The sequence below is a fragment of the Chelonoidis abingdonii genome, chromosome 2 (genome assembly GCF_003597395.2).
Source record: "Chelonoidis abingdonii isolate Lonesome George chromosome 2, CheloAbing_2.0, whole genome shotgun sequence".
Lineage (NCBI taxonomy): Eukaryota > Metazoa > Chordata > Testudines > Testudinidae > Chelonoidis > Chelonoidis abingdonii.
In genome coordinates this window covers 175,230,171-175,257,064 of record NC_133770.1, presented here as the reverse complement: position 1 = coordinate 175,257,064, position 26,894 = coordinate 175,230,171, and the positions used below count along the sequence as shown (strand labels likewise).

The 26,894-nt window shown below is 39.0% G+C and overlaps 2 protein-coding genes across 2 annotated transcripts in view; one reads left to right on the top strand and one right to left on the bottom strand.

Annotated features, from left to right (window-relative positions):
• The window catches only part of MYLK4 (myosin light chain kinase family member 4), a 127,344-nt gene extending 118,889 nt beyond the window's left edge, over nt 1–8,455 (bottom strand). The window contains exon 1 of the mRNA XM_075062816.1: nt 8,385–8,455. Within this exon, the coding sequence (XP_074918917.1) occupies nt 8,385–8,440 (56 nt within the window). The 5' untranslated portion in view covers nt 8,441–8,455. The remainder of the gene's footprint in view (nt 1–8,384) is intronic.
• The window catches only part of WRNIP1 (WRN helicase interacting protein 1), a 30,425-nt gene extending 3,790 nt beyond the window's left edge, over nt 1–26,635 (top strand). The window contains exons 2-7 of the mRNA XM_032792436.2: nt 7,057–7,248; nt 8,447–8,691; nt 16,891–17,120; nt 24,549–24,704; nt 25,420–25,499; nt 25,827–26,635. Of these exons, the coding sequence (XP_032648327.1) occupies nt 7,057–7,248; nt 8,447–8,691; nt 16,891–17,120; nt 24,549–24,704; nt 25,420–25,499; nt 25,827–26,102 (1,179 nt within the window). The 3' untranslated portion in view covers nt 26,103–26,635. The remainder of the gene's footprint in view (nt 1–7,056; nt 7,249–8,446; nt 8,692–16,890; nt 17,121–24,548; nt 24,705–25,419; nt 25,500–25,826) is intronic.
• Nucleotides 26,636–26,894: the final 259 nt, after the last annotated feature.

Sequence of the window (26,894 nt, the reverse complement as noted above, 5' to 3'; positions counted from 1 at the left end):
ACTACAGCTGGGATTGATGTTCTGAGATCGATCCATCAGCAGTCAATTTAGCAGGTCTAGTAAAGATCCGCCAAATCGACTGCAGATTGCTCTTCAGTCGACCCCTGTACTCTGTCCCCCAATGAGAAGAATATGTAAGTCAATGGGAGATTTTCTCCCGTTAGCCCCCCTGTGTAGACCCTGACCTAAGGTGTGACGACCTCAGATACGTTGGCTTCATTATTCACGTAGCTGGAGTTGTGTAGGTCGACTTACCGCAGTAGCGTAGACGTAGCAGGGAATCTAGTTGCAGGATTCTACAACATTTCTGTAGGTCCCTTAATTGTCATAAAAGTATCAGTTAAGAATTTTTCTGAAGCCCTATCGTTGTTTTTTCAGTCCTTTGAAATAGGGTAGCAGTCTTACATTGCTTCCTTAAAACCAAAACTAGCAATATCAAGAATGCTTAACATAAATTGTAAACTTCAGAGTCGGCTCTGCCATCTCCTATTCATAGAAAAGCCTCAATATCCTTCTTGCTGAAAAAAAATAAGTCTTTTCAAACCTACCAAACAGCTAAATAACAATATTAAAATCCACATGAACCCCAATCATATCATTCAACTAAAGTTGAATAATATGAGCATACATACAGTTAAGGTGTATGAGAAACACTCCATAAAGTGTCTTATCCCATTATTTTTCTTATCTTCAAAAACAAGAAAAAGAGAGTACCCAGAGGCACAGTTAATATCCACCCACTCTCAGGTCTCAAACTTTCTGTAACATTGCTGAAATTGTTTTTATCCCATCTACATTTGGTCCCAGTTCAGGGGGATCTGCTGCAGACAATGGTAGAACAAGAGGTGTGTGTGTGCGCGCTAGAGAGGGAGAGACTAGACAAATTATGTTGAATTCAGCCCTGAGTGAATGTTTGAGGGGGTGTGGTCAAAATAATGAGACCAAATTAATGTACTTTTAGATTGGATTGTTTTTAAGTTTTCCTGCTATTGAAAGGTTTGTCATGTTTTCCAAAAGGAGTACAGCCTTTAAAAGCCTGCTTTCTCAGTTGGGTTTATTAAGGTCATGGATGTGTTTGCAACTTTGTCCCTCTGCTCTAGTCTTCTATGAACCCAAAACTCTCTTGCTAACCCACCTTCTTTTATTTTATTATGTATTATTTATATTTTACAGCACCCACAAGTGTGCTAGTAACTTATGTTCTTTTATACATTTCAATAGCCTTGCTCATAAAAAAAAAAAAAGAGCAGATAGAGCATGTAAATAGCACCTTTCAAAGAAATGCCATGATTATCTACCAGTGGACCCTGACTGTTCAAATTAAAAAAAACACCCTCTTATGAATGTCTATAATGGCCCAGCTGCTCAAATCCAAGTTTGCAATTTGAGTAAGCTGTGCTGTGATTTATGACACTTTAATGTAGGGATTTAGATTTTTGCTTGTCTGCCATTGGACACCCAATTTTAGTAAAGAGACAGCAGGAGGATGTCCATGCCAGTAGCTCAAGCACAGAATAACTTTGCTGTTTCAAATAAGCTTTGGGACTGCAAAATCTGAACATTTTTGTATTTCAGTGTGATAACCTTCTTTTTTTTTTTTTTTTAAGCATGCTGTTACCCAGTTACCAACGTTTCCCCTGCCATAGATTAACTGGAATGCTGTTGCCTGGAAAACTTAGGGCAGAGAGCATTTAGCCACTGTTGCTTGGGTTTGTGGGTGCAATCCTATACTAGGTTAATGTAGGTAATGTTTATAGGAATGTGTAACACCAAAACATAGCAAGCTGTCCTTGCAATTTGTATTACATTTCATTGGGCTTATTTTTATCTATCTTTAACCAATCTCTTGTATGTGCTTTATTCAAAACTTCATCATGAGAAGACAGAATATTTGCAGATTGGGATTCTGGTCTCTTGGGTGTAAAATGTGCTATAACTGATCCTCCGCCCCTCCCTTCTAATTAGCAGTTGAGGCATCATCTGAACTATTTGAATATTTGGTTACATTTTATGTCCCCTCCTAATCCTTTGGGGCCTAAGCTAAAGCCCATTGAAGTCAATGAAAGTCTTTCTATTGACTTCAGTGAGCTTTAGTTCAGATCTTAACTAAGAATCAAGATAACTTCTACAACAGCACGGAGTTTAAAATTAAAAACAGATAAGGAAAAGTATTGGTTCTTAATGGGAACAGAGAGAGTCTCCAAACATAATGGGCTTGATTCTGATCTTGCACTGGTGTAAAACAGGAGAAGAGTTGTGCAAATAAGGGTTTTTTGGTTTGCTGGCGATTCCAGGGGGGAAAAATCATTTAAGATCAGACCAAACCCAAACATTTTGGATAATTGAGAAGTTTGGTCAATCCAAAATGAAAGGTGTCATTTAGATTTTAAGCAATTCGTACATTTTTGAATTTTTTAAATAAAATTGAAGGAAATATTGAAACAGCTCATATGGAAAACAAAAAATCAAAATGTTAAAGAAAATGTTTCATGTTTTTCATAACATTTTTTGGGGCTGTAGGGGCAGGAGCTGGACACAATTTGATGAAAACAACATAAATTCATAGACTGTTTTGGTAACACCAAATATGGTTTGTTGTTGTTTAGGTTTTTTTTGTTGTTGGTTTTTAAAAAAAAAAAAAAAAAATGGACAAAAATTTTTACCCAGCTCTCATTAGGGGTATCTTCATTGAGGTCAATGGAGTGATACTGGTGAAAGTGAGATCAGAATTGGCCCATTGTATTTGTAAAGCAGTCTGAATGTAAAGGGACAAATTCAGACCTAGTGTAAGCAGGCACAGCTCTGCTTTCGGTAAATATAATTCAGTGGCCTTGTGCCTGTTTACACCTGATCTGAATTGGGTTCTGTAGGTCTATCAGCCAGATTCTGACATTGTTTACAGTGATCAATACCTTACTCCTCAAGTAGTCTATAGTAGGCTATTTTTGGAGTCAGGTAGCACCCAAGGTGAGTAAGCATATTAGAGTCTTCCATAGCTAAGTGTTATCAATTTTTAAATTTTTATTGTCTCCACAGCCATTGCCACAGTTGAGCCATGCTCATCTGCTGCCCTGCCAGCTTCCTTCAGTCTGAAGCTGACTTGACCTTGTCTCCCAGGCAGAATGGGGTTCCACAAGACTAGTTCAATAATATATCTGCTGATGCTCATAGTTTGCCTGGGGCAAATCACAGGTTTTATAAACCCATCCCAGGGAACTGGTCTCCTGGCTGGTGTCCCAGGACTGTTTTTTTTTTTTGTTTTTTTTTTTTAGCTGCAGTTTTATTTCCTTTTGTAAAAACATGATTAGAGGGGGAAATTTCCCCAGAGACTTAACCCTCTCCGCTCCCCACCCCCCACCAAATAATCATGGGAGGAAATGGGGCAGATTGTGCTGGCATTGTCCTGGCAAGTCACGCTCCCTCCAGGCTGGGGGCAGGAGTCTTGGCCCTCTCCAGAGTTGGGGATGTACGTTCCCTTGAGGAGGAAGGGTAGCTGGCACTTTTCCCGGGGCTGTTGCAGGGTAGGTATCTGTAGCAAGGCTGTGAAATGAGCACATTTAGTTCCTTTCAGTGCTGCTCCATCCTAGCTGGCTGTCTCGCTCTATAATAGCAGTGGCTCCTAGTCCTGCTCCTTGCTTTGCATTGGTACTAAAGTTGTAGACTTTAAACTATGGGACCAATCCTATTCTTACTTAAGTAAATGCCATTGAATTAAATAGGTGTGGGAGCAGTGCTCATATTGGCTATTAGCGAAGAAGACTATTTAAACAAGAAGTACTTGTGCATTGTTCCAGTATGAGGAAGCAGACTATTACCTTGCTTAAATGTCTCCTCCAATTTACTGTGTTGTGTTCTGATGAGAAATACTTTTAATTCATCTAAAAAGAAGCTTCAGTGTAACACTAACAATAGAGCCCGCTTATGTTGTAAAAATCTAGGAACTTAATTTCATTTCAGATGTCCGTACAATATCTGGTACTTTTTTCTCCTTATACCATACTGGATTTTAGTAGTTGTCAGATTTCATTTCATCCCCAGAATACACTATAACTAAATTTGTTAGAAAAGACTATATTAGTTTGGCACATTTCCGCAAGCTTGTCTGTGCAAGCAATTGCATTCTTGGATGGAGCTGTACTTTAGGCTCCTATTATGACTCCACTAGAGTATATATTTTCTGGCTTCATTGTAATTTGATACAGTACAGAAATTTTATAGTATGCTGTTAGCTCTGGCTGCAGGCATTATATCAAAATGCATAAATGAAAAAGTGAACTCAGTGGAAACTGATGGGGAAATAAGGAAACAATCCACACCTATGTAATAGGCAGTTTAATTCTAAAGGGCTGATGGCACAGAGTAATAAGGAAGAGGCCAAGAATATGATGACTGCTTTCAGCATTAGTTTTGAAATGCAGTTTATCCTATCGTAATGGCAGGACCTCTTACCTTTTGTGTGAAGGGAGTAATAGTGAGATTCATCAGCTTAAAAACTGTTACCAAGTTCTCAGTTGAAATCTGTGACTCTAATGTTACCCTCAAGTTTATTCCCCCCAAATGTTTTCCTTTATCTAAATAATTTTTCAGAACATCCAAAAATATTTATATATCTGGGGGAGAGGAGCTTGGCAGGGGAGGAGGTTGTTTTATTTTTAAAATAGCATGTTCAAGGATCCTTGCTCAGATTTGCTTCACTGGAAAATACAGTAATTCCAAACTTTTTTAATACCAAATATGAATGTTTTTTTTAAGTTGTTTGCAAGAGAAGGACAGAGATACAAGTTGCAGATCTGACCTGCGTTTATGAATCCTGAATGCATTGACTTACAATTGTAGAAGGTAGAAATGAAAATTGGCTTCCCCTGCATTCTTCTGCAAGGCCTTGATTTAGCAAGTATTTAAGCATATGTTAATCTTAAGTATGTGAGTAGTCCCATTAACATGTGGAATCACTGCCTAAATTCGCTGTGGGGCATACCTTGCTGAGTGGAGCTAAAGGACAAATTCAGGAAAGTGAACAGCCAGCTGGTCGAGTCATCTATTTCTTCTGCCGCTTTCAAAGAAAATGGGAGATCAGTTTTTGTTTTCAGACTTTAGACTGGGTGAGTCAGTGCACCCAGTATTTTAAAGTGTGGGCATACTCCCCTGCCTCCGTTTCTGAATCTATCATTCCACTTTGTAGGGATGCACCAACTTTGGGTTTACCTTGGCAACTTAATTTATAAAGCGATAATGTTTTGTTTTTGTTTTGTTTTGTTTAGATGTCTTTGCTTCCTGACTGAAGACAGGTCGGAGGGGCAGCTTTGGTGGTGATCTCCTGAGCAGAGCAGGACAGGCAATTTAAAGTGTTCCAGCGTAGTCTTCTTGAGCACTCAAACAGGGAAATTAATACTTCTCCCCTCGTCTTCCTTCTCCTTTAGTGAACAGCTCAATGAGATTGAGGGGGAGAGGTGTGGACTTTGTACGTGAGATGACTGGTTTGGTTTCAGAAGATCAGGCACACTGAAACCAAACCTCATCTAAAGAAAATGGGGAAGGCACCTTCCATCAACACACAATGACTAGAGCAAGCAGGAGATACCTTATTGCTCCAATAGGGGTGTATTCTCCCCTTTAGTCACTCCTCTCCTACTTGGGGAAAGTCAGACTTAGAGCCACCTTGGGGGCCAGAAGAGGAGCCATTTAAAGGAGGAGAGTGCTGTTACTGTAGGAACCCCAAACAGGTTCCTGCTAGCATCATGGGTCGCTCTTAGACTAGTAGATGACTCTGTTTCCACATCTTTCCCTGCAAGAGGATCAGGTTCAGTGCACCTGCTACACTAATTTTGTTCCTTGGAATATATCTTCAAGACAATCTTTGGCTTGGCTTGCTAGCACTTGTCCTCCATATCATTAGTTCCAGAACACAGAGCTACCTGATCTGCTTGGGACACACCAATATACCTACCTTTACTCAGGAAGCTAAGGTGGTTCTGGAAGAAAAAAAAAAATTCTGAAACGTGCACATTCAGTTTAGTGTGTCTGCCTATCAAGTGGAATTAAAAAGACAAGGTGGGTGAGGTAATACCTTTTATTGGACCAACTTCTGTTGGTGAAAGAGAGACGTTTTTGAGCTTCACAGAGCTTTTCTTCAGGTCCTGAAGTTGGTCCAATAAAAGATATTACGGCACCCATCTTGTCTATTTAGTGTCCTGGGACCAACACAGTTGCAACAACACTGCAGACTATAAAGTAGCATTGCAGGCTACTCCCATACTAAAATGAACGCAATTTAAATCCCTATAAATAAATACAGCTGTGAAGGAGTGGTTGGTATAAAGAGGGTCATGGAGAGGAAAACAAGAAAACATCCTTTAAAGCAAGTTAAAAGTTTGTTTGGCAGATAGTAATTGCATTGTGTTTATCCAGGCCAGGTTTGGTTGCCTAAGAAATCCTATTTAGAGTATAAAGAGTCAGGTTTGTTTTTTTTAGTATGATTATAATTTCTCTTTATTAAAACGCTGAGGCTATATGGAGAACTACTTTTTGCTGAATATTTATTCATTTATTGTTTCATTTTCTTTGCAACAAGAACAGCAAATGCTGTGGTTCGATTTTTAAAAATACTGTCTAATTTCATGTAGCTTTTTGTAAGCATCTCAGTATCCTCAGCTGTTGTGCTGTATGGTAACTTATAGCAATATCCCCCAATGAAGAGCAGCATATCTCCTATCCTCTGTAGCAACAGCACATTTGGAGGAAGGGGCTTCCTTTTTCTTCAGTGGGCGAAAAAAAACAGCTGTCACAAAAGCTGTGCTAAATTAGGGCACTGGCCCTTTCTATATTGATACCAAGTAGATACTTAACATGCAACTGTGGAAAATGGAGCTGGCAGACATCTCTGGCAGAATGTTTTCACATCTTCCCGATGCTAGAACAGCGTGAACTTCCTGTTCTCTAGGGTGTCAACACTCTTCCTAGGTTAACATGCTGCTCTATTCTTGGCTTCTTTCCTTTAGGCAAATACTTTCTATGTCCAAAATGATCTAAAAAAGCTAGTTCTTTTCTCTATTTCAGACTACACTAGCACATATCATAGCCAGCAACAGCAAGAAGAATGGTACAAGATTTGTGACTTTATCAGCAACGAGTGCCAAGACAAATGATGTCCGAGATGTTATCAAGCAAGCAGAGAATGAAAAAAGACTCCTCAAGAGGAAGACCATCCTCTTTATTGATGAGATTCATCGTTTCAATAAATCTCAGCAGGTACTGCTCCACCTGAATGTCAGGAACAAAGTTTCTGTCAACATATTACTTGCTTAAAATGTATGTACCTTGGTGCTGAACAATAAATGTTTTTTCTATCTTTGTATTTTAAGTCACTGCTTCATATATTCAGCAACTTTAGTGTAGAAGTTAAAAATTAAATTAGATTTCTAATTTAAGAGTCTCAGTTGTGTATTGTGTCCTCTCAGGAACTTCAGTTCAAAATCAAATCAACTTTTGTAGAGGTTTTACATGCATTGTCACATCTGACTTTTTTTTTTTTGCCTGAAATTTTACTACTTTATAGCTGTATTTCAACTTCACTTCTGTCTGTCTGCCTATTAAGAAGAGCCTTCATTTCAGTGATAACATTATTCAGTTTTTAATGAAAAGCACATCACTAGGAAGCCTGCAGACATTCCTTGTTTGTTTTTTGTTTGTACATACCCACTCTTCTCTATTGAGAAAATAAAGCGAACCAAGACAGGAAATGTGTTTATGAATAGTACCTCACCGCAGCCAATATGAATTTTTCCTCCTTAAGCATCATTTCCTTTATTCATATTCTTTAAAACTTTAATACCACAGCTTCAAATCTTCAGATGCCCTAAGGAAAAAGTTCTACAAAAACTGGTAGGCATCAAACCAATAGGATTTGACAGAAAAGGAATATGGCTATATAGAAATTTCTTAAAACTGATAGGTTAGCTGTTTCTAGTAAATTTTTTCTGTAGTTTTTTGACCTATTCTATAGAATTTAATAGAGAATTATTATCCCTTCCATAGAATTCTAAACTTGGTTCAAAAAACTATAGGAAGTATCCTGGTTGGCTGTTAAATTCTGTAAGACTTTTCCATAAGGGCAGCTTTTCATCATATCTGCTGTCTGCCTAACGATAAAATGGAATCACATTTTTCTAATACCGTTCTTTTCAGTATCTCAGTTCATTCTTGGAGAAAGGACAGGTTATTCAGGTGAAATAACCATCATACACGTGGGTTTGAATGGAATGAATTCATTTAGGCAACTAGCTGATGAGCTCTCTTGTCAGTGAGCTTATAAGGCATATCAGCTGGAAGCCTGGAGAATAGCAAGCCATGAAAAATGTACTTTAAAATGCCTAATAACTACTCACTTGGGATGGTTCAGGTTGTCGTTGATTAAGATCAATTTTTTCTGTTTCCCTCCCATGTTCAGGACACTTTCCTTCCTCACGTTGAGTGTGGGACTGTGACGCTGATCGGGGCAACCACCGAAAACCCTTCCTTCCAGGTCAATTCTGCTCTTCTGAGTCGATGTCGAGTTATTGTTCTTGAGAAGCTCTCTGTTGAGGCGATGGAAACGATTCTGATGCGGGCTATCAAGTCCTTGGGGATCCGGGTTTTAGGCCAAGATGAGCAACATACTAGTTCTGCGAATGGCAGTGACAGCAAGAGCTCTGAGTAAGTACTCTACGAACTGCCATGTGTTAACACACACGACCCAAGGAATCTATTGACAGGCTGCCAGAGAGCTGGGGGTGGGAAAGGAAATCTTAACCACTCCTAATAGTAAAGAAAAGAGTAGCAACATATGTTGGATGCTAGCGGGGGAAAAAAGAATACAAAACATTAGCTACCGGTGGATCCAAAAAAAAATCCTACTGTGTGAATTAATACATAGTTTTATACTTGGATTTGTCGCCTCTGACTCACCCACAGGATATGTAAATCTGTTCTGCAGCTGAGGATTTGCTTTGGAAGCCTGTAACTGGGTCCTGTCATACCCTTATGCAGTACTTTTTGTTGTTGGTTGTAAAAGCATCATATTACTGTGAAGTGGTAGCTAGGGCATCACATGTTACTTATTTTGAACCCACCAGCCAAAAAGCTCCTGTATTTTGCATAACTTGTTTGAATGAGTTGTAGAGGGAACCTTTATGAACCTATACAGCAAATGAAGTTGCTATATGCCACACACGACTTTATCTCTTCACTCTGTGAAGTGAATAAAATATTAATAACTAGTTCCTGTTTCCTTCCTCTAATTGTCCAAATCAATCTCGTTAAATTAAAGCCATGCTAAAAGTTTGGTATCGTACCTGAGAAACTAAAATCACAATTTCTTCTGAAGTTACAATGGGGATTACAAGTATTTCTGAGTGAGCTTGAGGGTAGAGAGGAGTGCAATGTCAAACATCCACTTTACTAAAATGTTCTTGGAAAATAAACTCTCTATTGTGCTCCCTCTTCCCCACACTGATTTGCAGTTATCATTTTAAAATGGGCAACTAATGAATTCAAAATAGTGCATAGCTCTGTTTAAATTTCATGTTTATTTCATTTGTTTCCATACTAGTGTTATAATTAAGAACTTTGTGTGTTCTGTTGTATTACATGAGCAATGTGGATTCCTATATTTTACAGTTTAGGGCAATGAATGAGGGAATTCTGTTACATTATTTAGGGCACCATTCCTGATATTGGTTACCCGTTTGTTCCTTTTATATATTACACAGGGATGTGAATTGTAGCCTGGAAGAGGGAGGGCTGCATGTCAACTTTAATGTAACAGCACAGCTGTGTTTGCGACTACACCCTGACTGGGTTTTGGAGGCGTTGTGTATGGTATTAAAGTAGAAGGCATAGTTTCAGTTGCATTTGGTGAGGGTTTAGGTTTCATTTGACTCCATATCTGTAACTGTCCACTAGCTCTGGATGAATTAAGCAGCACAAAGAGACAGATTTCTTTTGACTAGCATAGTTTCAGGAATTTGTCCATGAGGGACAATGTTCCCAACCAGTGACAAAAATGGGGGCCCAGCTTTTTAAAAACAGGATAGAACTCCAGTTTTAAAAATTTCTTTGCTTTAGCTGTTTCCTGGCACTTCCTGCTTGTCTGTCTGACAAATGGTGCTCTTATTGGTCAAAAAAAATATCCTTTTATATACATCTTGTCTCTTACCTTTGGTTTGTCTTTTCTTTTGTTTGCTTTTCTGCTGTCCTCCTAATTCTCTTCTCACTGCATGTTCCCTCTTTCCCCCCCACCCCAACCACTTTCATCTCATCCCTGCTTGCCGTTGCTTCTCAATCATCAATCCCATCATCCCAAAATACAGCTAGCTGTAAATGCAGCTAGCTGATAGTTCATCATGTTGCACTGGGAGATAAGCACACAAGTTTGGATACAGTCCCAAGGCCTAAAAGTTTTTCTGTGGTGTTTTATTTTCATATAAAATGAAGTTTTCCCTGAAACTGAGGGATGAAGGGGATATATAGATTGGGAAATTCTGCCTTAAAGTGGTACATGCCCCCTGTTCAGTGATGTGACGGAGTAGTTAGGATGCGCAAAAGATGTATAAATTAAAGGGTCATCTTCTTAGTGTATACGCCATGTGCCTCAGGTGGCACATGACCAGACTTCATTACCAAATTTGGTCCACTGGTTGGATCATTAGCTTTCCCAGCTTGGGCAGGTACTGATGGGGAGTGCAACATGAATGCGTAACATCAGATGCTGGACTTCCTCTTGCCCTTTCGCTCTGGGGTTCTCAACCTTTTTCTTCCTGAGGCCCCTCCCAACATGCTATCAAAACTCCACAGCCCAGCTGTGCCACAACTGTTTTTCCGCATGTAAAAGCCAGGGCCAGTATTAAGGGGTAGCAAGCAGGGCCATTGCCCAGGGCCCCACACCACAGAGGAGACCACAAAGCGAAGTTGCTCAGGATTTGGTTTCAGCCCAGGTGGTGGGGTTTGGGGCCCCTGGTTGCAGTCCTGCACCGGAGGGCTTTGGCTTTCTGCTCTGGGCCCTAGCAAGTCTAACACTGGCCATGCTTGGCGGACCCCCTGAAACCTGTCTGCAGCCCCCCAGGAGGTCTCGGACCCTTGGTTGAGAACCACTGCTCTAGCTGAAGGTCCTCTGTCTTCAGGAGATGGGCTGCCTCCTGCTGCGGCAATGGAAGTGCCCACTGAAGCTCCTTGAAGGATGTCCCAGTAAGGTTCCCTCCAAATTCCACCATGACAAAACTGTATCTCTTTAAAACAAATTTTAAAAGGCACTTTGGGCCATAAATGACCTTTGAGAAATAAAATTGTTGTGATATAGATGAGGGTGGTAATTAAAGCTTAGGAACATCTTTTCATTCTCCTGCTACCATTGGATAGAATATTTAGTATTGGGTAGGAGCCCGGGTCCTAGTGTAGAACTTGTTCTTCTAGTCCAGAGGTAAGAGTTCTACCAACTGATCTATATTGTTACTCCCTGTTTTGATTATGAGCATATGCATGCAAAGATACTGTATGTAGTATTTGGTGACAAGAGATTGGTGATGGGACAACTCTAGTTTAAAGCACAAAGCTGGGGATTAGTCATTAAAAAGCATAAGCAAAAGATTTCAGTGTTCAGGATGATTCTTTCCTGAAGTCACTTTCCTATGTGTAGTGGGCACATATGGCCCAAGATTTTCAAATTTGGGTGCATGAAGTTATACTACTAAATTCATGGTCAGACTCCTATATGTAAAATGATTTTCAAATATGCAAAGCAGCTACAGATCAACTTCTGTAGGCATTGGAGTACTGAGGACCTAGCAAAATGAAGCCTCTTACATGTGAGTGCCTAAATATGGATTCAGAGGCCTGACTACAGTCACCCAAGTTTGAAACCTTGGCAATAGTGTGTAACCCCTGGCATTTTAGGGACCCCTTCTGTAACTACAACTAAGTGGATTGTCCGCCTAATTTTTATTTCCTTATTTTTGTCAATTATTAAGTTAGATTCCTAATGTTATTTTAACAACCTTTGAATTTAGTTATTAAAGTTCTGCAGCATAATGTCTACATGTTACTCTTGAGCCAGATTCATTGTAGCCAAGTTGCCCCTGCTTATGCCAGCTGTGAACGTAGATACTAAGATGAAAAACGTTGCAAATTCTGTGGTCCTAATTCTGTGCTCAAAGAAACTTCTCCAGGTAAAGCACACTCTTGTAAGTTTGCACTATGTTCTCAACCACTGTAAACTTGAGCCAGGAGGAAAAAGAAGGAGAGACAAAAATGTGAGGGGGAGAAGTAAGAAAAAAAAATCCATACCAAAGATTAGACATGTTTCTGAAATGTAAAGAGAGGCTACCAACACTTTTGTTTGTTGGGGGTCTTACTAATATACAATATGACACTAAAATGTATTCATTCCTGCCTTATTCTACATACAGTGATACATTGCACTTATACAATGTAACATTAATGTCAGGAAATCAAATTACTTTACAAATATTAATTTTTTTTAATCCTCCCAACTTTGTCTGTTTAGAAAAACGTGTATAAACACACACAGAAAGGTCACATAGCAAGGTAGTGTCCGAGTCAAGCAAAATGTAGGAGTCCATATTTCTAGTCCCCTGCTCTAGCACCATTAGACGCCGTGTAATTCAGTCTAGTAATTAGTGCATTGTAATTAATGGAATACTGTTCCACTTATTCGGTTTATCTTAATCCTCTTGATTAAAATCTCCTTTTTGGTCTCAAGCCTTTTAGAAGGTTGTTCTTCTCTTATCACAATATTCTCTCTAACTTTCCTGCGGACATTGTAGCTGAGATGAAGAGCCAAATTCAGAAGTGATCTTGTAAGGTGGTGGAAGCTACGTATTGTATCGTCAGTTATCTGTATTATTATTTTTTATGAAGAACTAATTTATTTCTTTGAAAATTGTGCTTCAAAATTGATGTTATATGGCTCTGTTGAGAAGGGAGTCTATGCTAGTGTAACTTGCTGTGGGACTGTAAGGTTTGAAGGTATACAATAAAGAAATGAGGGGCTACTTTATATTGCACCCTGCTGTTTGTTGTATTTCCAGCCCTTCCACAAGTAGGTTACACTCACTTAGACTCCCTTGCACTCATTTATAGCATTTTGCACATCACCTCAGAATTTGGCCTGATGATGACAATTTTTTAGGATAGTTCATACTGGGATTCAGATGGATTCCATAGTGAAGACACGCTAGCGAGATATTTACTCTTTAAAAAACTACCTTACTGTGGTTTTCCTTCACCTTAGTTAGTATACCAGCTTGTTGTCAGTAAGTTCCTGGGGTGCCCTTGTTTGTTTATATTTTTGTCTCCAAGTATCGCAAGTTACAAGGTACAAACATTAAGACTTGGCATCCAGTATGTTCCCTGTTAAATACTACACAGTCCATTTGTAAGATGAGCATGAATCTGTTGAGAGATCAGAGTAGTATTCAACAGCTTGCAATCGTTAAGGCATGTAGGGTAAGGGGCAAGTCTGTAAAAACACATAGAATGGATTTGAGCTTCTGAGCATAGGATGGCAGGTCAGGGTAAAAAAGGTGAAATAGTTTGGTTTTGGAAACCAGTGTTGACATAATTAAACACAACTTTGTTATCAGGATCTTGCCTGCTAAAGCAAAATTAGCAAACACACTGTGTATGAAACTCTTAATCTGGAGTCTCTGGATCACAGCTACAATTTGTACTGAAATACTGCATTTCTTCCCTTAAGAATTACTATTGGAATGAATTAGTGTAAGTATCAGTTTCCTCTGATGAAGGGATATTCTCTTCTGCTGAAGTATTTTGGGGGGATGGGGAGGAATCCCAACCTTATTTAAAACCACTGACTGCACTGTATTGTAAGCATTCATGTTTCATGCATGACAGTTTCTCCACTCATTTCTGTTTTAATCTCACGTTCAATATGCAATATTTTTTTTTAAAATGTGCCTAGTGAAATATCATATTTTTCAGTCTTTTATCTTGTCTCTCTTTTCAAGCAGATTTTTTTATTTACCTCCTCCTCTGTGCTCTCAATGCCCTATTGTGGAGTCCTGTTATTGCCTGCCTAAAATACTGTCACCTGAAAACGAAGAGAGCAATGTCACTGTGATACTTCTGGCATTAATCAAGGTGCTCTCCCTATTCCCGTGGTGGATTTTAGCATAATAAATAGTAAGCTTTTGGGGAGAGAGCCTGCTGTCTCGATCATGTTACATATTATTGACTTTTAATAAATAATAATGGAGCTGATAAGAATTTGTTATGTAATATAGTCTACATTTTCTGCAATTCAGTACTGAACCTTTTTTTATTAAAAATGGCTATATTGTGCCATGTTTGGTATAATGTTGCTTTCATGAAAATAAGACGACTACTTCTACGCCATCCATAGATCTCAAAGCACTTAATCAAGAAGGGTAAGGATTATTGTCCCTGTCATTACAATAGAGTGGGATATATAAACACCTTATCAGTACAACTGAGAGGCTGAGGTCATACAATGAGTCAACAGCAGAGCCAAGAATAGAATTCAAATGTATTATTATTTAACAATTAAATTGCAATAGGACTGGTAGCCCTCAACAAGGTTGGGGCCTATCCAAAGATAGTAAGTGATAATCCCTGCCCCTAAGAGCTCTCTTGACTCCCAATCTGATGCCCTAGCCACTGGATGTGGGTTCAGTTTCAGCCTATATTGTGAATGCAAGAAGCCTGAAATGCCTCATGCCTTTTTTTAATCAGGCAAATGCCTGGTCTCTGTCAGAACTATTCTATGAATCCTCCTCTCTAATCTTCCCCACTGGGAGATCCAAAGTATTTTGTTTTTTAAACATATAGCGTGTTGTTTGCTCTTGCTCTCTGTTGACGTAGGCACTTGTAGTATAAGTGCTTTTGCTGCCTGCTGTGCTTTAAAAATAACCTTTTATTCAGTTACAACTGATTAGTACCTACTGGTTTGTTTCAAAATGTAACAAAACCTGGTGGCCACCTTTAGCTCTGAAGGATGAATCCCGATACCTTGATATTTAAAGAGACTGATGATGATGTATTGTTACAATGAGATGTACTGTACAGTGCTTCCTTCATTCCACAGCTCCCCCCGCCTACCCGAAATGTTATTGGAAAAAGTAGTTATCTCAATGTGGCGGGTGTGCATTCCCTGCACACTGTGGAGCATGGCTCTCTGGGACTTCCTGTGCACCGCTGGAGAAGAGAATGTGGGGATGGTGTGGACACAAGAATATGCAGATCCATAGGCCATTCCTAATCCTTCAAATCCACCACATAAAGGAGATGGGGCACGTAAGCTACACACTACACCACTGAGACATTAGCAACACCTGTTTAATGTTCTGTATTTGAGTCCCTCAGATAAAAGTACTAAGGTGTGGAGGGGAATGACAGCTGAGGGCGTGCGTATTATGTTAACTTTTTCTTAGCAAAAACGGCCCTCTGGTTTGGGAGTGTGCAGTAAGCATTTAGTTTGAGAGGAATAAAAACTGGATATATATATCTGGTGTTGACATTCAGGTCTGCCTCTGACTAGGCTAAAATGAGAGGGAGTTACTGCTGCCCTTGTACCTGTAATTTCAGAGCCTTTGCAGCTGTTGGCCACTTGGCTAAAATATTTTTCATAACCCTATAAAGATCCAGATCAAATAATAAAGATTAGCAGATCAGTATGTCTGGAAACACTGGCATTGGTAGCTGGCCTCGTCATGCATCGTTTCTGATAATAGTAGTAAATCTTTCAGTGAATGAAGTGCAGAGCTGTGGGTGAATCCTAAATTATTTGGTGTGTCAGGGCACTCAGTATGGAATCGCCGCTCTCTCCTGTCTCTGTGCATTAATCCCCAGTTGATGAATCTATTGATTTTTTTTTTTTTCAGTCGAGTACTGGAAATGGCACAGTCAGTCATTGTTCATGCTGCACTTTTAACTACAGTACCTTTTGCTGTGTACTGGATAGGACACTTGATTGAAAGTCAGGAGAACTGGGCTCTTGTTTTCAGTTTGCCATTGATCTGCTGTGTGACCTGGGGCAAGTCACTTTACATTATGCTTCTCTTTTTCCTCTAACCCTCGGTCTGTCTTTCTGTTTATATTGTGTGTTCTTTAATGTCTCTTTCTGTGCGTTTGTACAGAGCTAGTACAATTACTATAATACAACTTATCATCATAATAATGACTTCTTTATTCTTTAGTTTTATCTGCACACTCATGAAGATTTGGCTCCAAGACAAATTGCCTGTTATCTATTTTCTATGGTCTAAGACTTTTATACACTTTCAAGTGAACTTTAAATACCACTTTTTAACTTTAAAAAAGTGATCTGGTGTCAATTCTCTTGTTTACAGTAGCTTCAAAGGTCATATTGATTGCATAATGCCTCATTAGTCTATAATGTGCAGTTGGATAATTTCATGCTAAAAGTACTACATTTTTGTGCATAAGAATAGTTCTGAAGTACCTTCCATCCAAGGTGTTTTATTAAATATTGATTGAGTGAAGTCCACAATACTCCCAGGACAGACAGGATGAGCTTTAAAATCACCTAATCTACCATTAAATAAACTTCTCTGTCCAGTCTGATCTTGCAAAAACAAAGAAGTTCAGATATGGTTGAAATCTTCCATTCCAGCTTTTACACGTGCCATTGTGCTCAAGCATTATAACACACATGGTACATAGGTCACATATTGTTCTCAGAGACCCTGCAGTACTTCAGCACAATGGCATGAATGAAGCTCTTTAAACCCAGATACTTCTCGTGAATGCTGTTTTAAAAAAAAAACACATGTAACATTGTGAGTAATTTCCAATGAAAAGAATGTAATATGAAAACAACGTGGGGTAATTCTGTTGCAGGTCCCCTGTATACATAGAGGAAAAAGCTGTAAGCACTCTAGCTTACCTTTGTGATGGTGATGCAAGAACTGGACTGAATGGACTCCAGTTGGCTGTTCAAGCCAGACTAACTGCAGGGAAAACCTCTCATCAGGCTAGCATACAAGGTTGCTCTGTGGATGGAGTTCTTATAACAGAAGACCATGTGAAGGAAGGACTACAGCGATCCCATATCCTGTATGACCGAGCAGGTGAGCGGTTACCCTGAAGGTAGTGCTATGCAGCAAGGACTGATGATATAAAATTATATCTTATGAATTATTTATTTTTTCCCAGCTGTCACTGATTTACAAACTAGTCTTGAATTGTGGTTCTACTCTGAAAAAGGGTCTGATATCTCGCCCCCCACCCCCATCCCCCCAAAAAAAGATATTGTGGGGTTTCTTATTTCTCTTAATGACTAGATCAAATGTTCTCAGTTTCCAACTTTATGCTAACTGCCAGCCCTACAAACTGAGAGTCAAGCTGGGCTCTTTCCATTTCAGGTGTGGGCCAAATTCAGATGAGGTTCACCTAGACTTACGTTGGCATAAACTTAGGCCCCATGATCTGGAAAATTTGCCAGAGGGTGAAAGCCAAGTGACTAAAACCTCTCCTCCATCTGGAGCCTAGAGGAAGCCATTGAAGCCCATTATGTATTTTGTTGCAAAGTGGTAATAGCAGTTTGGTCAGGGTTGACAGGGGATGCGTGGATTTTTCTGGTAGGCATCCAAAAATGCTGTTTCAGATGAACAAAAATCATGTGCGTCGTTGCAATGTTGCTGGGAAATTGAGGGAGCAATTTGCACATCTTTGTCACAGAGCACGCATCCCATTTCAAATAATTTTTTTAAGACTTAGCCTAACATTTATTAACCTCAATCACATGACCTGAAGTAGTGTGTTGGTCTCACAGAAGAGAGCACCACACAGGGGCACTGTAACAATTTGTATAGGGGGGTTGCGGAGTGCCTTTGAACCAAACTGTAAACCCTGTTGTCATAGTATTCCTTCCCCAATCTGAACCTTAGAGTCCAAAAAATGAGGTACTAGCATGAATTCCTCTAAGCTTAATTACCAGCTTAGATCTGATACGCTGCCACCAATCAGAACTCTGAGTTGCCGGATAACCTGGTCTTCCCAAACCTTCCCTGGGGACCCCCAAGATCAGACCCCCTGGATCCTAACACAAGGAAAGTAAACTCTTTCCCTCACCAGTGCCTCTCCTAGGCTTTCCCTCCTGGGTTTACCCTGGAAGATACTGGATTCAAACTTTGAATCTTAAAACAAAGGCTTCCACCTCTACCCTCCTCTCTCTCTCCCACTAAGTCCTTGGTGAGTACAGACTCAATTCCTTAGCATGAACCAGAGGAAATAAATCATTAGTATTAAAGGAAGTTTTTAATAAAAGAAAGAAAAATAAGAAATCTCTGTAAATACAAGATGTTAATATTACAGGGCTTTCAGCTAATAGACACCAGAGAGAAAAGCCTCCCCAGCAAAATACAATTTAAAATACTTCCAGAAACTACACATTTGCAATACAGAAACAATTTAAAAGACTATACCGCCTTTCTACTTAATACTCACTATTCTGAATTATAACGAGACGTAGCAGGAGATTGCAAGAAACCCGGTTGCACGTCTAGTCCCTTCAGGACCAGATAGGAACAAAGCAAAACCCAAAAACCACAAACAAAGGCTTCCCTCCACCGAGATTTGAAAGTATCTTGTTTCCTGATTGGTCCTCTGGTCAGGTGTTTTTGGTTCCCTGTTTGTTAACCCTTTACAGGTAAGAGACATTAACCCTTAACTATCTGTTTATGACACCTGTATATAATGGAAACCACTTACAGCCAGCACTCCTAGTTCCAGCACCTATCACAGCACATGGTTTCAGGGAAATAGTTCACTGCTCGTGTCTGATGTGGATGCCTGCAGACTGTCGATCTGGCAGAGGCTGCCAGCTGTGAAACACCAGTGCTCTCAGTCCCAGCCTAATCCCAGAGTGCTGGTTTCTGAAGGCTAGCAAGAGTTAGGAGTCTTTCCAGTGCCTGTGAGAGACACTTTCCTTTCCACTAATTCTAGGTCTCATCTCGGTCCTGGAGAAGCATTGCATCATGGTGATGTGTAAGGCCTGGAATGGAATAGCTGGAACGGCAGAGCAGAAGGTGCTTGTAGTACAGCGCAGGGCACCACCCCAGGGCCGTCAGTGCTTCTACTTGCACACCTTTCAGTAAAGAAGAAGCCAGGCCTGCCTCTCACCTGGACTGTTTGTCTGGGTCAGAAGGACCTTGCTATCTTTACCTAAAGAATCTCTGTGGAAGTATGGGTGGAGGGTGGTTGACGAGAGTGGGAGACGAGGAGTGGAACAGCACAGAGCTTTGTCTGTGCACACGAGCAGTCATCAAGGAACAAAGTTAAAGGGGACAATAAGATAAATTCCAGATGTCCCTGGGGACTGTTAAATATAATTGATTTGCTTTTAGCTAAAAATATTTCCTGATATTGTATGTGTTACCCGAATATGTTGCTTTGGCTAGTACACTTCAACCTTAAGACCTGATTTTTTTTTTGATTTTTTTTTTTAATTTATATGTAGCCTTTTTTTAATAGAAAAGTTAAATATTCACTCGGATGCAGTAGTAACTGTGTTAAAATACTGCCCTTAACATACCCAAGTTATTTTCTTCTACAGGTCTGCTAAATGTCTCAATCTTTAGAGCAGTGGTTCTCTACCTTTTTCATATCAGGGTCTCCCAGAACCTCCCTCCCCTCTGCTGGGATCCCTCTCTCATTTAGTATTATAGGAAGGGCAGGATGGTTGTGTTCTGCAGGATGAGAAATAGGCTTTAGAGCAGTATAGTACCTCTTTCGCACTATAAGCCAGTCAATATTCATCATATTTATTTCATGTAAGATAATTATTCTGAAGGATGGAAAATTAAATGTTTTATGAAAGATATAACTAATATCTTACATGGAATCCAGAAATAAATTTGTGACTGAAGTGATGTACTTTGTCATTTTTTTTAGGCAACATTAATTGACCTTGGCCTGCCTAAAGGTGATTTAAAAAATCTAAAATAGTTATGTTGTTGCTGTTATGTATTTGCTTGGTAGGTGTTTGAGATAGAAAGATTTTTTTAAATTAAATGTTTATTTTGTGGGGGAGATGAATGCTTCAGTAGCATTTTTGTTAGGTCTGAATAGTGTTTCAGTGCTCATATTTGCAACAAAATGCAGTTTGAAAATCTGAATGGTTAACTTTATTTTTGGAGTTGCTTTATAAGGTAATGAATTTTGTAGTTTGCTAATGTCAGGCCATCTACGTATAACTGCATGTAAGGATTCCTAATTTGGTACCAGCTCTTGCTAAATTCGTGACTTGGCAACATTGTATGTCTCAAATGCTGGCTATTTGTACCTTTTTATGCCGTAGATGTGGAAATTAGAGATGGAGTATTAAGGATTAGATGAGTTTCCTTATACTTAACAATTTATATGATAGTGTTTTGGAAATATGTGAATGACCCTGCATCTTAGCTTCTAAAAATTATGCCAAGAAAAGTTTGAAAAATGGATTGACTTAATTTCCAGTAGATCAAATGTGATGGATTATCTGTAATTACACTTACCAAAATTTGTAATAAGAGATTTGGGGGAGGGGGTTAACTTTGTATGGTGCTTTTAAGGTTTCTGTAAAAGCAGCAAAGAATCCTGTGGCACCTTATAGACTAACAGACGTTTTGGAGCATGAGCTTTCGTGGGTGAATACCCACTTCGTCAGATGTTAAGGTTTCTGTTACAAAGAGAAACTGTAGTCTAAGAAAATAATCTTTGGGTAAAGGACACCCAGCCAGCAACTGATTTAACTGGGGGGAGTGTGCAGGGGGAGACAAAAGACTAGCGGTAGACAGCAAAAAAAAAAAAAAAAAAAAAAATATTGGATAGAGATAGAAAGGAGAGGAAATTGTGGCATTAAGGAGACAAATGCCAAATTTCACATTCTGGGATTCATGAGTGTATTGTATACCTTTCCCCATCCTTTATCAATTTGCTCTTTATTTCCCAGTTCTCTGAAATGCTTAACCCATCTTGTGAGGTGTTGAGTGCCCTCAGCTTCCACTCCTCTGTCTGTCTAGGTAGAATGTATCCAGGTGCCATAGTCTATGTCTCTCTGAAGCGACTAGTTCAAATATAAGCATATTGAGTCAGCTGCTTGTCCTTGAGGTAAATACACTGGGTTCCATGCAGTTTACCTGTTTGAGTTTATTGCCTTTGAAAGAGTAACACACAGAGCAAACAATTTTTAAGAGCCCATGATGCATTCTGTAAGAGTCAAGGTTTGCCTTCCTATATCCTCCTACAACATTTCCTTTCTCCCTACTCTGTGAAGCCTCATGTATGCTGCTTAACCATTGCCCTCTGTGCTAGAGGTCACTGCAGTTCAGTGATGCTTTAGGTATACAGTGTGTAAAGTGCTTCTAGACAGCAGGAGCTGTATACATACAAAATTTCTTACAATATGCTCTAACCAGGACATGCTGAATCAAGATTGCCCTTCTAGTAGAATATGTTCCAAGAAATGTATTTAGCCTAACAATAGTGAACGGTAATTATTGTTGCTTAATCATGATCGTAATAGCATCAACTCTGTGTAATAACTGTGCATTTAGCTTATCCAAGTGGTTAAGTGGCATTTAATCAGATGTTAAGTAAATATGAAATTGAGAGTTCTTGTCAGTTTATGCAAGTGTGGCCAAATAAATATTGAGGTGTATTTTCCTGCATACTTCCACCAAGCACTAACCAGAAGCCTAGGAAGCAAGCCGCTCTCAACCCAAAGTGTATAAATCCTTCACCTCATAGGGATGCTGCTCTCTGTGTGTGCACACCAGGGAAGATTGAGTTGTACAGTGTAGCATCCAGATAAAGGAGGTGTTCTTGCCAAACTCAGCCACCAATTGAATGCTGCAGCATTTGCAATGTACCAGTAGATCTGAGGGGAACAAGTGATTCTGGTCATCTTGTAGTTTTTGTTTTTTGTTGTTGTTTTTTAATCTTTGATTTTTTTCAGTATAATTTAAGGATATATAATGGTTGATACAGCACTCACTCTTGAACAGTGTCTATATTGTAGTATTGGTTATTTGTATTACCATAGTGCCTAGGAGCTTCAGTCATGGAGCAGGACCCTATTGTGCTTGGCACTGTACAAACCCATGTCAAAAAGGAGATCCCTGTCTCTAAGAGCTTACAATCTAAGTATGGGACAAGAGACAAATAGATGGGGAAGCACAAGAAAACAGTGCCACAATATTGATATTTATGTTAACGAATGAATCGATACAACGCTGCCTTTCAGTTACAAGTTTGTATACTCCCCCATCACTTTTTACGTTTTATTTCCTATTTCTGATTGTATTAGTGTTGATTTAATTGAAAACAACAATGATAAATAATCACTGTGATATTTCTAGTTATTTCTATAGCCGTCATTGTTTTGCTTTATTCAGTCTTTGGCCTCTGAGTTTGTTTAGCCTAGCTACTGGGAATATCTTATTATCTGGAAACCCCTTCAACTTGTTTAAAAAAAAAAGTCTTCCTTCTTCATGAAGTAGCAAAGAGCCCATACATTAGTTATGTGCAGGCTGAGGGTTATGTGCTGGCTTTTCATGCTTTCTTTCTCAAAAGTCGCAGGCAGAAGACCTCTTCTTTTCAGTTCTATTGTTGTGGTCTCCCTTTTACTGTGTACTTGCCATCCCTTATCCACAGGCTGGATACATTCTTCTCTGGCTGAAAAGGGCAGAATATGGGTGCGACAGGGACTATTGCTTGTTCTATCTGTACAGTGCCTAGCACAATGAGACGCTGACCTGGCTGAGGTCTCTAGCTGTGATTGTAAATGTAAAATAGTAATGTGGCCTTTTCCGTGCCTGCTACCAGCAAGACTTAAAGTAATCTGCTGTGAAATACATACCTTGTTGTGTTTCAGGGCTTATATACATGTGTGGGTTCTCCCCATCTGGTGGTGTATTACAAAGTGAACTCCCGTCTAGCAGCCTAAACAGCACAAGAAAGCACTTTTATTAGAAAGAGATGGGCAAGTGTGTCGTCTTTACTTTTAAGAGACCAAGAGACGCCTTTTCCGAGAGCATGATGCGAGTTCAGCTGCTTGGGTTTATTGCTACCAGCTGAAGTTGAAAGCTTGAGTGCTGTGACGGAGCACAGATATCCTGCATATGCTGGCATGATAATGACTGCATACCAATGGACTCTGTGTGGAATACTATCAAAAATAGCTGTCTGCAGGCTTGTATGTTCCAGAAGATCACACTTGTGAGCCTAAAATCTAGATAGAGTAACAATATGATATTTACAATAACCATATGGGACTTGGGCCCAGGTCTTGCTCCCATGAAAGTCTGCAAGTGTTTTCCTTTGTACTCAAAGTAACGTGCACGGCTCTTATCAGTGAACACCTATGAATGCTAAGAATATGGCCCTGTGGTTGTGAATTTTTTGGGGTAGAGGAGGACGAGAAATATAACAGTTGTTTCCCTTTCTTAAGTTCCCCCTTTTATTCTTAGTTATATCCACTTTTGCTTTGCTCAAAAATTCCTTTTCCTCAGTTGTCTGGAGGAGTTAGTTAGCTAATCTCTATATATTAAACTTCTTTGGCATTTCAGTCCTTCTAGCCCCATATGTAATTGCTTTCTTCCCTCCTGAGCTCCCATCCATTTGTCAGTGTCTGTCTGGAAAAGAAAGTGCCTGTAACTGAATCCAGTATTTCAGGATGCAGTTGCACCAGCGCTGTAGAGAAAAACTATTTCCTTCAGACTTTGTGATATGACATCTCTATGTATTCATCATAAAATTGCATTGGTTTCTTTGCTGGTATCTAACATTGCAAATTCACATCTGATTTACTGTCTTCTGTCATCCGTAGATCTCTTTCAGTATTGCATCTTTCCAGGTTTCTCTCTGTCTGAATGGGACAAAATTGGCATAGGAGTGAAATACTTTTCCTTAATTTTTGCTGTATGTCGTCAGAGATATTGTTCAATTTATGGGAATATATTTACTAGGCTTCTTTTCTCTTTGTTAGATCATTAGTACAGTGTTTGTTTTTTGTCCAGTCCTCTGTCTCCTCTCCAGTTTCCCATGGATATTCAAAAGTGGTAGCACAGTAAGCTTGTTGACGAATTCTTTACCCAGTAATACTCACCAATCGACTGGAATATTTTTCCCCTTTCTTTCTTCTCATCATTAGCTATTCTATAGGGCTTTCCTGATTCCCAGTTGCCTTAAAATTTTATTTAATTTCTCTTGTTGAAGACAGATTTTAAGGGAGAACTTCCATAACAATTTTGTTTTTCAGTGTATAAAGAAAAGGTAAAAACTTAAAAATTTTGAATAAGCCCTGTTGCGTATCAGACACACCTTACATGCACAGATGTAGGGCATTGGATCTGGAGTTTTGGCCCATATCTAGTTATTACCTAGTTACAAAAAATTTCCTTAAAATGTATTTACCATTGAAAGCACGAGTAATAAACAAATATATGTTTTGTGGGTTTATTCAGTTAAATTTCTGTATATAACATTTTTCACCTTTTTTCCCTCTCTCTAAATAGGTGAAGAACATTACAACTGTATTTCTGCACTTCATAAATCTATGCGGGGCTCAGATGAAAATGCTTCCCTTTACTGGCTTGCCCGAATGCTCGAAGGTGGCGAAGATCCACTGTATGTGGCAAGAAGGCTGGTGAGATTTGCAAGCGAAGATATAGGTGGGCATCACAATAATAGTACTGGAACTTTTTAAAAAGTAATATCTAGAAGTTCTTCAGTTTGCATCAGTTACTTTTGGAAAAATCTGTTTGTTTAAAAAGACAACAAATCAAAGCCTGTTGTCATAACTAGAGTTCAGGGCTTAACTTTTTCTTTTGCAACAACTGATGATATCATTGACACTTCAGATTAAGTGGATGACTGCATTCAGCATTCCACTTTGGGTGTTGAAGATTTGATCAACTGTTACAGGAAAAACACAGATCCCTGAATTCAGGTTTCAGTAGAGAATCAAAACATTTATTTGATTTAACTAAGAATGTATTTTCATTTGAACTTAAATTATCCAGCGGGTGTTAGGGACACCCATATTTTCTGGTAATTGGGGAAACTAACTCTGTAGATCACCCTGACTTCAAAGCCTGCTAGCTGGTTTCCCAGTTGTAAACACCCTGCTGTCTTATCCACAGCTGACTGATTCAGTAAAACTTCCTTTATAATACTTTAGTGAAGATGTGATGGTTGCAGTCTTGGGGAAACCATCTGCATATATTATCTAAAATGACCTATAATCTGAAAAAGCCACCTCAAAATATACCTGCATACCTTTGTTTCAGTAGCAGAGGTATGACTCTGTAGTGTAGATGAAGAATGACAGTACTTGCTTTACTTTCCTGGTTTTAATTTACTTACCTATGATCCTCTTTGTTGTAGGACTGGCAGATCCTTTGGCATTAACACAAGCAGTTGCTACATACCAAGGCTGTCATTTTATTGGAATGCCAGAATGTGAGGTAAGACTGTCACAAAATTGTTTGTACTCGTATACGCGTATTTTTAACTAGTTTTATTTTGTCTTGTCACTCTTGGTTTCTTTGTATAATATTTACAACTTTGTGTTCTGAGTTAACTATTCTTTTGCTGCTTAATTAGCCAAAAGCAAGAGGAGGTGGTGGTGCTGGTGGTGGTGTTATTAAACATTATTAGTGCAATAGGAGCTATAGGCCAGACATGGCCCCTTGTGCTACATGCTGTACAAACAACAAACTAAATGATAGTCTTTGTTCCAAAGAGATTACAATCTAAAAGTCATGTAATATTGTTCGCCCTCTGTTTTGCAGGTCATACTAGCCCAATGTGTAGTCTACTTTGCTAGAGCACCCAAGTCTATTGAGGTGTACAGTGCATACAGCAATGTCAAAGCATGTTTGAGAAACCACCAGGGACCACTTCCACCTGTTCCACTGCACTTGAGAAATGCCCCAACCAGGCTCATGAAGGACTTGGGCTATGGTAAAGATTATAAATATAACCCCATGTACCAGGAACCTGTAGAGCAAGAATATCTGCCTGAAGAGCTGAAAGGAGTGGACTTTTTTAAGAGACAAAAAATGTAATAGTCTTACTGTGCCTTTATTAAAAAAAAAAAAATTTTTTTTTTTTTGCAGTTGAGTTGAAAATCTCTTCTCACTTCAGACATTTGCCTGCTGGGATGACATGATGAAACTATTGGGCCCCTGATGGCACTGTTGTCCTTCTGTTTTGTAAACATTTTGGAGGATGTTTTTAAAACAATCTACAGTTGTACAAATTAGGAAACCAAAGGTGGCTTTTATTAACTTAGTAACATTTTGTGGTTGAAATAACATGGCTTTTGCCCTTTAAGGAAAATACATGTAATACTGAGGAGAACAGACTGAAACTGTCAGAATAACACAATGAAGGAATATTATATATTTTAAAAACCACCTTAATTTACTTCCTATTTTGAGAATACTATTTAAAAAAAACTGAAATTGCACAAAATAAAATATAAAATCCTATGGTAAAACAAAATGTAATTACAATGTAATATTCATTATACTGTGTTTTAAACTGTTTTTGATATGACAAGATGTCATAAATTAATAAAACTGTTCCAAAATTATTGTAAGTTATTTATGTGTATGTGTGTTAAACATTTTTATGGTAGTGAGGGGTTTCTTAGCATTGTTGTGGTGTATTTATTTCTAATAACCAGATTCCATATCAAAATCCAATCATTTGCTGGGAGACTAATTCAGGTTGAAAGTAGCATGACCACATCACATTGAAAAATAACATTTTATATGTAGCTCTTTATTTTGTTTTTAATAATCTGATGCCTTCTTTAAATATAGCTTTTTGAGAAGTAAGACCCTATAATACTA